This window comes from Trichogramma pretiosum, unplaced genomic scaffold (genome assembly GCF_000599845.2).
Source record: "Trichogramma pretiosum strain Unisexual culture from Peru unplaced genomic scaffold, Tpre_2.0 scaffold4, whole genome shotgun sequence".
Classification (NCBI taxonomy): Eukaryota; Metazoa; Arthropoda; class Insecta; order Hymenoptera; family Trichogrammatidae; genus Trichogramma; species Trichogramma pretiosum.
The window spans coordinates 2985980-2999915 of NW_019641688.1; the positions used below are offsets into that span (position 1 = coordinate 2985980).

Sequence of the window (13936 nt, forward strand, 5' to 3'; positions counted from 1 at the left end):
TAAATATGAAACTGTAGTCAACTAATTTGCCCTGAATATTTTTATGCATAAGTTTATTTTCAATAAAACCTTGTTATCATTGTGTGCAAATGATAAACTGATTTACTAATAAACTTAATTATAGCAATGAACTTTTATTATTTATGATTTCAATTTGGTATAATTAAATGGTTTCTTTTCATCAATAGTTTCAAGTCAATCATTTTCAATTGAACCATAATGTTTAGTGTTAAATAGTTATTTGACTCTAGTTTTTATTCATGTTATTGTCAAGGAGAGAATGCTATAACAAAAACAGAAAAAACATTGGTAAAGTAATAAAATTATATATATGACAATATTTCAAAATTTTTAATTTTATTAAAAATTGTGCAAAAATTTATCTAATAGTTCATTCTATTCAAATAAAAGATTACTGGTTAAAAGCAACTTCAAAGCATTTGAATAATGTTGAATATTTTACATTATTTCTGTAAATACTAAACATTCAACAGGTTTAATTATATTTTTGTACAGAATATATAAAAAAGCTTATGTTTTGATTTTTGCAATAAAACACTAACAAATATCTTCACCTGCATACATGTATAAACTAAAATACTCATTAGTATGTGCAAAGCTTAAATATTATAGTATTTGCAATTTACTTTTCATTTAATATAATAATATTGCAAGGCTGATATTGGACGGATAGATCCTGATTCAATGCAGGTTATTTTCAGTCTTAGTCATTAAACCAAATTGTTATTTATAGAAAATAACAATACTAATTGGATTTTTTTCAAATTAAATGAAAATTCTATACAATAGTTTTTACTCTACTGGAGTCAAAGCTCATTAAAACATTTTTCGTTGAATTTGTGCTTTGTATGAGTAACAATTTCAATTGACTTTATCTTAAATGATAACATACATTTCTTATTGTTATTCTTGTTGGCTATTTTAATGCAAAAAACCAAGCGTTTAAGGCCAAAGAAGTTCAATGTTTGGTGACTGTAATTCTTCAAGCACCTTATACATTGAGAGTACAACAAGCCAACAATAAATCTGCAATTTAATTTCGAAACAATTAATTAAAAGAAAAATTTTTTCAAGTTTCATATGCTTACATTGTATCCCATCCAAATCCAGTTGATCAATGTTGAATATACTAACTGCAGCTAAAATAAAAAATGAAAGTTTGATAATTATAAATAGATAAAAATATTTTTCAGAGAGTGATTATCAACTTACATAAATGTAATAGCCACCGATTAGCCATAATCCAAAAACTAGCTGGAATAAACAGACGATAAACCAAGCTACTAGCCAGGGTAAGAGCCAGCCTCTTACTCCCCTACGAAGGCCATGTATCATCATGATTGCAAATATAATAAGACATATGAAGTAGTAGATTAAGAAACCTCCGACGTATTGCATCGCTGTGATAAAATTTTAATTAATAATGAGTGTATTATTATGAAAGGAATCATATAGCTAGACAAAAAATAAAGTATTCTGTTTTTTTTTCTAAAACTCCTACTAATAACTTTTTACAATTGAATCCTACTATAAAGTCTTTTCCAAAAATGGAGTTTCAGAAAATAGGTTTAAAAATGTTATTTTTGGACTAACTTTGCCTCTGCTTTTCTTTAAATTTTATTTAAATTAATGATGTTACTTACAACCCCTGACATCAGCTTCAAATAAAGGATTGTACAGTTGTGTTGAGTCGCCACCATTCATTTGGTATGCAATCAATGTAATCAGTACAATGCTGGCCGACTAATCATATGAATCAAGTGAAACATTTTAAAAAAAGTTTGAAAAATATAAAAATATAATTGCTCTGTAGAAAAAATTAACACTGACCACTGTGTAGAAAGCAATAGCTTTACAAGCTGTGTTTATGTTGTTGGTCCATATGCATGGCGACCAGCACGAATCGACGACTTTCATATTGATGGATTGACAATTATGCACTGATTACTTTTTAATTAATAAACGCAGCAAAATTCCATGCATGTGAATATATTTTACTGGGCGCGCCAGGTCAATGTTAGTTTTGCAGTTGCGAGGTTATAAATACTGGGCGTCGTCCAGTGAATCAAGCGCGGCTGAAGTTTAATAACACACAACCAGACGCCAAAACCAACAGGTGTATACATACGTGTGTATGTGTTTATTATGACTGTGACACGAGACTCACGAGAATGAAAAAGACAGTCTCCCAACCCAAGTCCCAACGGAGTGCGCTAAAGTTGACCGATGCAGACCGTTAGTATTTACATATGTATGTACGGTTAATTTCGAAAATAATCGTATACATTTCCATAGTTAATTTTAACTGTAACAGCTCCACGAAATTATAAGAAAGTTGAAATACAAAACATAATGTATTATATGAACTCGAGTGGATAGGATGTTATTGACTTGATCGACGAAACATTTGTTGTGAAATAAAATAAAAATTACAGCGAGATCAAAGTTTTCTCCACATCATAAATTATAAACCCCTACAAGAGGATAAGCGCTAACGGATAATTGTTCAAGTCCACAGAAATAGTTTTGAAAATTGCGCAATTCATATTTGTCAATGAAAACAGGGAAGTAGTACTAAAAGGACCCTCTAGATGGCTTCCAGCATACTTTTGGTTATTCACAAGAGAAAAAGTAAAATTCTCACATAAATAGAGCGTACCTCGCACTGACTATTCGTGCCTTAAACTAATGAGTAAGGAAAATATGAGGCTTTGGTAACGCTTAGCAATGTTTAAATTATAAGCGAACCTATTTTTGAAGAGGAACAGGTCGTCCTGTGGCAGCCTGAACTACTTTTTCAGGTAGCCCAGTGAAGCGATCTACCTCCCCTTAATAAAATCTAAAATCAATAGACTGGTGATGGACAGTTAATTATACAACTAACTAATTAATTGATTAATTATTAGAATTTTTTTCTCCAGTCTCCAAACTCGAAAGTGGTTAATTTCGAAAACAATATTTTTTGACGTAAAAGAAAAATTTCACGCCACCCTTTTTGTTTAAAATGGTTTAGTTATGTTGTAAGAGTGTTGATGGATTAAAAAAATTTATAACGTCAGTTTATTAAAAAAATTTTTATAAACAAATTATTATACTTATTGATCTGGTGGAGACATACTTTTGTTTTGAAAGGATAAAAATAAACGGTTTGCTAGTTTTCATCTATTAATGTTTTGGTTGCAAATGAAAGCATAGCCGCAGTGGTAGGAACAATGAGTCAATGAAGTAGTTACGAACATCGAAAATGATAAAATAACTGTAATAATCATTATAATAAATTATCGAATTACCCTATGAAATATAATCATGTATTTGTTAAGGTCTAGTGCATAGTGCACTACACTATAAGCTGTTTGTATCATGCGTGCAGCTATTTTGAAGCACTTTGTCAGCCGTCAACATTGCAATTGGATACTTGTAGGTACTGGCCTATAGCGGAACCGTATTCATTTATTCACAGACACAATCTTTACAAGTGCGAAGGAGAGGGGTGAAGCTCGTACGGCGCGAGACGCGTGCATGTGTTGTACCTGCGGCCTTTTATGTAGGTCCCAAGCTGACACAGGCGGCGCTGAAGCTGCCAGAGTCCAGGCCATTCCCGAGTCAGCTTGATTTTTTAGCCTGCACACTTGTACACACACACATACGACATGTGTACACAAACATAGTCGACGTATTCGCGCGCGCTGCCACAGGCCGACTCTCGTGCAGTGTTGCGGCTGTCGGAGTCGCGAGGCTCACCAAGAATCTGGCTCCTTGTGCGCCCGCATATGTACGTACGTACGCGATCTCTGGCCCCAATGGATCTTAGCCTGCTCGTCTATTGTGCGTTAAAGTACAAATATATGTAAGTGCCATTTCATACTAATAATTTGTGGGAGGAAAATCAAACGAGACTCGGCGAGCTCCGAGCCTATATGGAGAGCTTGTCGCATAATTTCGGCGTGCCGATCGAACTCGCTGTCGTATCTGCATTTATTCAAGCGCCAACTGACGTTATTTTCGAGGCGGCACATTGGCATTTTTTGACAGCTGACAGAATCCTACACATTTACGGAGAAGAATCACTGGCATCTCGTGAACGGTTGGAGCCGCTCGCATTTGCTGGCTAGGGCGCCTACGTCTGTTTTGCTTCGCTTCCAAAGTTTCAGTGAATCGTAACGCTTGAAAACGAAATGATTTATTCTCCGACGGCTATTAGTGTGTGTGTACCGTGTATATATGGATAGGCGCGCGCGCTCGCGTGTGTGTCGTGTGTGCATGTGTGTTGGAATCGACTTGCAGCGGATCGAGAGAACCGGTTTTTCCTTGCACTGGGATTCGCCGTACAATCGTGAGGCGTCTGCATGCGCCGAGCGTGCTCGAACCCAAATTTACATCATACTCCACGGCATACGTGCGCGGCTTACGCGCTCTTGCGCGTCAACTTTTATTCGCTGGGCAGTCGACGCAGATCTCGGATATTTTACACTAAGTATGACCACCTTTTGTTGATGAAATTGTCACTCGCTCGACTTATCGATAGCTCATCGTATTGTGAATTTTGACAAAGTAGAATGCCTACGATGGGGCTTCGCTCGAGAGTGTAAAATTTCACAGGTAAAGTTTCAATACGAGTAATATTGAAAATTGTGGCGGAAAATGAGCGAGAGAAACTGTCACGTCAAACCTTGAACTCGACCGCGCCGAGAGACACCTTCGGATAAAATTAGTCAGCGGCAGTCGAGCACCGCTCTGCGAGTAATTCGACTTCCGAGTGCACGAATGTTCCGAAAACAAGACAAACGCTTGAAATGAAAAAGACGAGTTTGACTTTTTACCCTTAAAAATATAATTAGGAAAAACCCAAGTGTGAGTAATTTAAAAAAAATTTTTACAATGATAAATGTTTTCATACATTTTTGGAGCTTTTCACCAATACAGTTATTGATCGACTATATGCTAAAACGAGCTCGTCCGTTAAACGCATCAAAGCTCGCGCGATGTTCACGGCATGTGTGTAACACTGCTGTGGGCTCACGAGTTTACAATTAGAGGATCGTGAATTCGTCTGTACCGTTTGCTCGTAATATGCATTATCATAGAAGCGCTTACTCGAGTCCGTGATGCAGCGCAGTCAAACTCATTTTGTCGTAATGAACGCTCGATTTGAGATGGGAACTTTTTCGACACAATTTTTCAAGCTTTGACTCGTGAAGTGGACATAAAACATAAACTTGATTAACTCGTTACTTTACGTTCATCGAGGATGGAAAACACGGGGCAGACTAGATCGAGGAAATAATCGCAATAAATCGGCATCGCCTTGTTAAAAAATCCCGAGTTTCAAGACATTTTAGCTTTCAACGCGTACATATGCATAGGTAATTTTGGCGAAGACGTTTTCTCTTTACACCGTGAAGCTGCTTCACGGCACTTGTTGGTGAAAAGTTGATTGATCGAAAAAAAAAAAATTGATGAGGGGACTGATCGAGCGAGCGAATAAATTGTCAATAACCATCTTTCACGTGGGCGGCATTATTCTCGTCTGTGTAGTTATAAATAAGCAGGGCCTCGATCTCCGATCGATTCGAGAAATAAAGACGCTTGTATGTATAAAAATATGCACGATCGCACGTCAAATGACTGCTGCATAATGCCGCATCGCCATTGATTTTGAAACGTCGCGTTACAAACGATGCAGATTGTTGAAATGCAAAAAAAGTCAAAAGACGAACGAGCGCTTCAAAACAAAAATGTTTTGACGATTCAGCGACACTTATTCGGGCGATAATAATACCCGATGCTGCTTCAATATTCGACAGTGCGCAGTGCTTGTGAAACGGCGAATTCTCGAACGGATGGGATTCGTTTGTGGGTACACTTTTTTTTCAATTTTTTCAATTAATAAGTTCGAAATCCTCTGCGAGCGGCACGTCTTTTATGAGCATTTGTACACATCTATACATTGGTGTATATATCTTGCGGAATGTACATGTAAAAGGGAAAATGGTGTTACGAGCAGTTGGAGCCTCGAGTGCTCATCGCGTCTGTCACGTAATAACCGCAGCGCTAACGTTGCGTTAATTTCCAGCTCCGCAGTGTAGCTAGGCGAGCTTTGATCTGACCAGGTGTACGCGCGGATCGCATTAAATCCACAGTAGTTTTAGAGGATTCGCAGCGATCGCCACTTGGCAGTTCTCGGCGGGCGGCAGCAGAGCTTTGCCGCGTCTCGTCTGTGGTGTTGCTGCAGCGCGTGTAAATATACACAGCGCACACCTACTTACACTTGATACTAAAACTAAACAGCGTCGGCACTGTTCGCCCCTGCCGGTCTTTATTGCTCATTTCTATTATTCGTTTTGTTTTTATTTTATGCCTCGCACACCGAGAGATTCTTGATTTTCCCTCTCTCTCCTTCTCTCTCTCTCTTTCGCACACACTGTTTTTACCTCTTTCGTTCTCATACTCTTCCTTCTTCTTCTTCTTCTTCTTCTTATTGCACTTCTTGAAACTGCAGCTAGAATCGCCGTCGCGTATTTAGCCGACGTTATTTGCTGCAACTGCAATGCTGACGACGACGACGACGACGACGACGACCCGTGTGCAGCACGGGCAGTTCGTTGCTTTGGACGTTGGCGATCGCCACGCGCTATTCCGAGTTCTCGCTCTTATTAGAGCAAGTATGTGTCGTTGATGCACACAGTGAACTGCGGTCGCTCAATTTCCATGAACCGATCGATTTCATTTTTTGGGGTGCGTGAGCGATAAAAGAAAACTTCTTCTCTATTTTATTCATTGCGAGAATGCCAATGCTCATCGATTACGGCTAATACGGAAGAAAAAATTTAACGCAACTTGTATTTAAGAAATAGTTTGAAAAGTTCATCGGGACTATGAGGAATTGCAAATGTGACAAAGTTTGAAGAGCTCGTAATGAAACAACAATCGTAATGAGCCAAGTTGAACACTACTTCACCCAGCGCGAGTGCAATTATAATGCGTCTTTCGAGTTGGTTCCCCGAATTAGAATGACATAACTCGGCCGCATAAGTTCGCCTCGCGTAGATACAGCTAACGCCGTTACATGTACCGCGCGAATCCGATCGAGTGTGGGCTCGATTCGCACCCAACGCGCGCAGCATTGAAAAAGCGTAATTAATTGTGTCGATGTGCGGATTGATTTTACTCCGATACACGCGTTACGTATCCTCGTACGCGCGTGTAAGCTCCGTTGTATCGACGATGCAATATATTTACCACACGCGGACGCGCGCGGGGGATGGAAAATGTACTGCACGCGCGTGAGCTCCGATTCCATATAACCGTACACGTGTCGAGCGCGAAAAACTTTTTGTCGAAAACATAAAAAGCCAAAAAAAATCATTCGAAAGCAGATATTTCTGAGTTGGTTAATGAATTGTTATAAAAGCGAAGCGTAAAAATATCTTGTTATCCGCTCTCTTTTTCTCTCTCTCTCTCTCTCTCTCGTTCTCTCAATGGTCATTGGCAACGTATCGTATTACCGACGACGACGGCGCGATTGCGTAGCTTGCACGTGTGCGGTCAGCAGCAGCAACAGCTTTTTAAGCTTCGTATGCACATCGCGGCGTTCGCAGCAAACATTGCCGGTTCGCAAATGCATACTACATACGTATATTGTAAATTAATGTTTCGACTCGGAATCGCATTTTTTTTTTTCGAGGGAATTCAATTTTTGCGTCGGAAAATACATTGTCAACGATCGTATATTCTCGAATTTTGATCGATATTAAAATGACGTCGACGAACTGATTGCAGAGCTAGTTAAAGAAGGATGAAGGATGCCCCACGTCGGAATAGACGGCGCGGGTGGCGTTGGAGGAGGTCTCGCACATTCAGAAAGTACAAGAGCGTCGGCAGCAGCAACGTTGCAGCCGGATCATCAACGACAGCAGCAGCAGCAACAGAAAACAGCATATGGCACTGGTTGGTTGGCAATGGGAGCAGCGAGACCCGTTACCAGCAGTTCCGGCAACAATTACGTTGTTCTCGGCGGCACCAGATACGGACTGCGACTATCGCAAGTAAGCCGCCACAGCACTTAAATGCACATTTAACTCTCTTTTCGTCGCCAAAATGCCCGTAATATCTCTCTTTCTTTCTCTCTCTATCTCTCCTAGAAGCCAAGGCTAGGGTGCTATATATATTGTACGACTGCAGTTTACTTGCTATTGTCTCACAAACGTCTGCCTCGCGTAGTTAGACATTCGAACGTTTGAGTCGCCGGATAAAGATGCCGAGCCGCCGTATATAAAGTTGCGCCGCGCGGGAGACGTGCGAAAGACACAACTACACTCGGCAACAAAATTATCGCAACAAAAAAATTCATCGAAATTTTGTCGATTTTCAAATGCTTCTATCTTGGGCTAGATTTATCGTATCGACACGCTTTTTTTTTTAATTTCTTGGAAATTTTGTCCTCTTTAAATCCATATAAATTAAGATAAGATTTGAGTTAATGTTGAGTTACCAGTAGTATTTGAGCGTGACCCTAAAAATTACTGAAAAAAAATGACTGTTTGAACGTGTACCAGTACCACAGTGATTTTTTTATCGAAATCTAACATACACCATCGCAAAGTGCTCTTTTCAACGAGTAATTTAAAAAAAAAAAGACCTCTCTACGATTTTTTTAACGCCCTGTAGGTCGATTTGAAGGTACGGTTTATGTACGCATAATGCCCAGAAAATCGTCTTGATTTCAGGTAAACGGGGAATTTTACGTACTTTAAATGGTATCTTCAAATCGACCTACAGGGCGTTAAAAAAATCGTAGAGAGGTCTTTTTTTTTTTAAATTACTCGTTGAAAAGAGCACTTTGCGATGGTGTATGTTAGATTTCGATAAAAAAATCACTGTGGTACTGGTACACGTTCAAACAGTCATTTTTTTTCAGTAATTTTTAGGGTCACGCTCAAATACTACTGGTAACTCAACATTAACTCAAATCTTATCTTAATTTATATGGATTTAAAGAGGACAAAATTTCCAAGAAATTAAAAAAAAAAGCGTGTCGATACGATAAATCTAGCCCAAGATAGAAGCATTTGAAAATCGACAAAATTTCGATGAATTTTTTTGTTGCGATAATTTTGTTGCCGAGTGTATATGTATAATATGCACGTAGGCCTGTATTATAATACGTATACTCATTTAAACTGATGAGATACGACATGGTGCACATTCACCCCGTAACAATTCATATACGAACGTGCGGTACGTGAGAGGCAGGAGATGAATTCCGAGAAGTTTGTTGCTCCTTGCATAATGTAGTGTGTCTCGTTTGTGCGTAAAACAAAGATAAGCGATTACGTTTAATCGCGCAGCTCCGCTCAATCAGCTGTTTATTAATTTCGTCGCCTGATTAAATTTACGGTACATAGGTTTGTACTTTATTTTTTTCTATCGTACAATAGAGTCGTAACCAGAAATGTACGCGAATCAAAAATTAAATTGAACTTAAGCTACGATAACTGCACACTAATTATTTGAAAATTATCAAGATCTTGTGGGAACTCATATATGAAGGAAATACGCGTTCATAAAAAATTAAAGGTCACTTCGTGATTGAGTCTTTTACTGTTTCTATTTTCCTATAAAACTATACAAAAGTTCTGAAGGATAAAAAAAAAGATTGTATCACATTTTTCAGTTCTCTGCTGAGGTTGATGATTACATTTTTCATATACGATTGTGAGCTTATTCTGACATTTAAACTGAAATAATTAAAGTTCTTACTTTGGTGGTTAAAATTTTTAGATTTTTTTGAATAGCTCATTTTTTTTACCTCCACCTAAGTTGTCGATGTAAAAAATATTTTTCTTATAGTCTTTTGAATGTGACAGACTTTCTTTTTGACGTTCATATTTTGTTTACACTTTTTTTCACGCATCGACACGTGACGAATAGCGAAGGAGATAATTTAGTGATTTTTCGCGCGCGATGACGAAATGAGAATCTATTTCCGCGAGATGCGCTCGCGTGCTCGAGCTTAAATTGTCCTTTATCGCGTCGATATTTACTCGTATTTACAACGACAGGTGGATTTAAAGAGTGCGTAGAAAATTGAAGTCATTTTCCCGCGTCCGCTTAATTCTTCGATCCATATGCTGCCGTGAATTTGTGCACGTACAACTTCGCTTTGGATTCACAATTTATTTTTGGGTTTATTACAGTAACGCCCGAAATAACAAGAGATTTTCATTAGTGACTTTCGCACGAAATCGCATGCGTTTTTCGCTTCGAGTGCAGAACGACTGTGCTCCTCATCTTTTGAAAATTTCAGTAATTTCGAAGAGTCGATCGATTGTCCAGTGTCAAGCTCAAAGATATGAGGAACCATATTCGACGCGCCAGGCCATTTCCTTGCAAACGCTCCAGCATGCGTAATAGAAAAATTCCATCTCGCATTCAGAGCGCTCGTTCAATGTCAGCGTCCTTCTATAGCCTCGCAGCCTATACGTCCATCTACAGTGGCTTAATAAAATAAGCTTCTGATGGACTCGTAGAAGACGTGCAGCAGCAGCAGTCGTATAGAGAAAACGCATAGTATGCGATTGCTCTTGCGTCATGCGATTGTTGCGCTGACTTCCTTTCTTCCGGGCTATACGCTGGCCCGTGTGTGCGTGTTCCGTTACGAATCGGGCATGTGCATGCGCGACGCGTATGTAAGATATATTTACGCGAGAGGGAGAGAGGGAGAGAGAAACCGAAAGAGAGTCATGAGTCCAAACTGTCTACATGACTTGACATCGACATTGAATGAAGTTGCGTGAGTGTATGCGTACGTTTCGACGGTAATTTACAATTTTTTGTTTTTTAGTTTCTTTTCAAAGTGACCGGTGATATTATCAACCGCGTCACTCGTTACAGCTCGTACGTTTTTGAAATGACACGGTGACGTATATTTTGGTCTTCTTTAGTTTGCCGGTCATTCATAGACAGTTCGATTCACTCATTCATCCGCAGTAGTGTTTTTTTTAACATTTAACCATACTTGGCCTACCTGAAAAATGAGCTTCGGCAAAAAACTATAATAGTAGTTCAATCTAGTTGAAAAAAGACATTAGTTTGGCCAAAAGTATTGCTCATCTTCATTTTACGTGCAATTACGCTTAGTTGATCTCTATATTTTCTGATCGATTTGAAAGAAAGCCTTTGAGCTCAATGGATTATGTTTCTACAGTCTGAAAAATATTAAAATATCATTATTCCTCAGGACAGCATCGTGCAAGCGGCAAAAGTTGGGAAAAGCGACCAGCAGCCGCTGCATCAGCAGAGCATGGAAGAGCCGCCGCACAATCAGCTGTATCGTAAGCTGCAGTACCGACGAAATTCGCACGAGAGCGAGCCGCGCGAGCGCCTGAGCGACGGCAAGCTCGCCAGCAACAACGGCAAGCCGCTAATCTTAGACTTCGCCGCGACGGACTGCTGCCTGAGCTGCATCGGGCCGAGATCTTCGCCGTCCCGCGGCTCGCTGACGACGCTGAACTCTCGTATTCCTCTGTCTTGGTCCAGCGGCAATAATAGCAGCAATAGCAGCAGCACTTGTAGCGCCTCTGGAGCTCAAGCGACGAAGCAGCCGCAGCAGCCACAGCAGCAACCGGCGGTATCGCGTCAACATCATCATCATCATCATCATTATCATACGGTTGTAGCTCCGAATTCTAATAATAGCGTCCGATGTTGGCCGAATAGCAGCAGCAGCAGCAGCAGCAACAGCGGCGGCGGCGGCGGTGGCTGCATCGAGCAGGCAGCAGTCAGTAGTGGCAGCCAGGGCGGTCTGCACGGCGCGACCACCAATAGCTCCGTCTCCGTCGTCCCGACTACCTGTGCAAATCACAACGCTGCCAATTCCCCGTTAAACTCGTCCTGCTCCTCGTCCTCCTCGTGCTCGCCGCTGCAACCGACGATAATATCCGCCTCGTCGCAGCAGCATCACACCCTGCCGCGTCTGCAGATCGCTCAGTGGACCAAACATCATAGTTTGAGACTGCAGGTCTGTTGCTGTCCGAGTCCCGTCCTGTCTCCCCTCCTCCTCCTCCGATCGACTCTCGCGCGACTCGCATCGTATTTTCCTCCGGTTAAATTTTCCCTGCACGCTGCAAAAGTCATGATGTTATAACAAGTGATACGTGATCCGAGTGCGAGTGTGACATCGACTGCTCGACTATAAAGAGAGTTCATTGTGATAAATTCGTGACCGAAGAATTATGTTTAGTTGATCATCGTGGACAACCGCTGGGCAGAGTTGCGCGCGAAATTCCGTAGCGGAGTGTCTATGGATTTTGTTACAAACTTCTTTGTAAGGACTGTAAGACTGAGATCGATTAACGAGTGTGTCCGTGTGCGCTTCAAGCTTCTCTCATTCGATACTCGACAACTTACACTTTTTTTTTCAATCATTTATCCAGAACTATAGTTTGAATTAATTTTTAAAAATAACGTGAGAATCATACATTTCATATCTTTTAATCTGTTCAGTTTCATTATTTTAGTTATTACAATAGACTCGAACGTTGCGATATCTAGAGATAAGCAATTTTGGCCCAATCGTTCAAAGCCAGCATAATCGTCACTAATTGATTTACGCCGCAATGCTTTGCACCGATTAAAACAACCAATCCTTCCAATCGCGATCGTAATTCATAGCCAATGAAATTGGTTCTTTTCATACGCTGTTTACAGGAACCGGCGGCGGTAGCGGTGGACCGCATTCAACGGTTCCGATGGAGCGGTGGAAACAACGGCAGTGGCGCAAACGCAAAAAAATCAAATAATTCCGGCACCAAAGCCGTGAAGCTGCGCGAGCTGACGGAGAAGCTGAAAGGATCGGCCCCTGCCTCGGCTCCTGTACCGCCTCCCCGAAGACCATCGAGATGCTACGTCTCGTCGCCGGACTCATCCTCGTCGTCCTTCAGTATTAGCTCGCAACAGGTATACCAATTACGATCTCTTTTGGAATTATTATTGGTCGATCGCGACCAAAGAAATCTTTTAACTTTACCGGAGGCTATTAACCGTAACGCAACTGCACTGGTTGCCTCGAGGTTGTTGAACATTGAGTTTTCACTTTTCGACACTTCTGATCGCTATAATACACGTGTAGCGAATGATATTTTTGTGTACACACACAGATTGTCTGCCTCACAAAAGGGTGTGAAACAGATCGTCAGTGGCTTTATTTTTAGACGTTTATGTACAAATCATCAATCATCGAATCGTTTTTTTTTCTCCAGAAAATAACATTGTCTTGTCGACAAATTTCGCGCGCGATCAACCGTTGACCTTGGTGTCGCTTGGGACAGTATTAAAATCGTCCAACTCTCGTCGCTCGGTCTTCTTTCTTTTGGAGTTTTATGTGCACTTGTACTCGATCATCGACTCGAACAACAATCGGCTCAATTTGTCGTATCATTAGCTTTTTAAATATAACGCCGGATGATCCGGCCATTTCCGTCAACTGTTCTCGCCCTCGCGCCGCCGCGAAAGAAATCATAACTTTCATTTCCTAGTGCAGATGCGTATGCGCGTGCCAAAATTCAACGACTGTCCATGACTCGGTCGCGCAAGCAGAGAGCGAAAAAATAATAAAAGAGCTGCATTAAGCGAGTCATTAAGCGAAAATTTGGCGCGCGCAAACATCGTTTCGTATCGAGCCTATACACACACAGACACACACGCGTGTAAATACATATGTATATATTAAGTTAAACGATCTCTTTGAACGATACTTTGCTCGCGAGCAATTTGCGTCTGCTGAGTAATACCGCGTGTATAAGGTAGTTACATGCTGGAACACACGCATCGAAGCACATAATCTAAAATCAGCCAATCATTTGGATGTGCTGTACACGCATCCGCTGTTATTTTATTTTGCTCTGCTACGCGTCCG

The 13936-nt window shown here is 40.6% G+C and overlaps 2 protein-coding genes and 1 non-coding gene across 10 annotated transcripts in view; 2 read left to right on the forward strand and 1 right to left on the reverse strand.

Annotated features, from left to right (window-relative positions):
* Positions 1-359: 359 nt before the first annotated feature.
* On the reverse strand, positions 360-2148 carry LOC106650432. The gene is made up of 5 exons (XM_014368419.2): positions 1852-2148; positions 1665-1764; positions 1234-1421; positions 1110-1160; positions 360-1047 (listed from the first exon to the last, which is right to left on the reverse strand). Exons 1-5 carry the CDS (start codon positions 1936-1938, stop codon positions 964-966), a joined length of 510 nt encoding a protein of 169 aa, XP_014223905.1. The 5' UTR covers positions 1939-2148; the 3' UTR covers positions 360-963.
* A 548-nt stretch (positions 2149-2696) lies between these two features.
* On the forward strand, positions 2697-2847 carry LOC111694262. The gene has a single exon (XR_002763586.1). It is a non-coding gene; the product is annotated as a U12 minor spliceosomal RNA (small nuclear RNA).
* A 917-nt stretch (positions 2848-3764) lies between these two features.
* Positions 3765-13936, forward strand: part of LOC106650230 (rho guanine nucleotide exchange factor 17) — a 34668-nt gene continuing 24496 nt past the window's right edge. For 3 of the 8 annotated variants that reach the window (XM_023461570.1, XM_023461572.1, XM_023461573.1), the window contains exons 1-4: positions 3765-3868; positions 7801-8066; positions 11261-12040; positions 12730-12978. In XM_023461570.1, the coding sequence (XP_023317338.1) occupies positions 7824-8066; positions 11261-12040; positions 12730-12978 (1272 nt within the window). In that variant the 5' untranslated portion in view covers positions 3765-3868; positions 7801-7823. Of the gene's footprint in view, positions 3869-6640; positions 6757-7585; positions 7632-7800; positions 8067-10853; positions 10918-11260; positions 12041-12166; positions 12356-12729; positions 12979-13936 lie in introns of those variants that run through there. The other 5 variants (XM_014368152.2, XM_023461571.1, XM_023461574.1 and 2 more) reach the window with 5 other exon arrangements.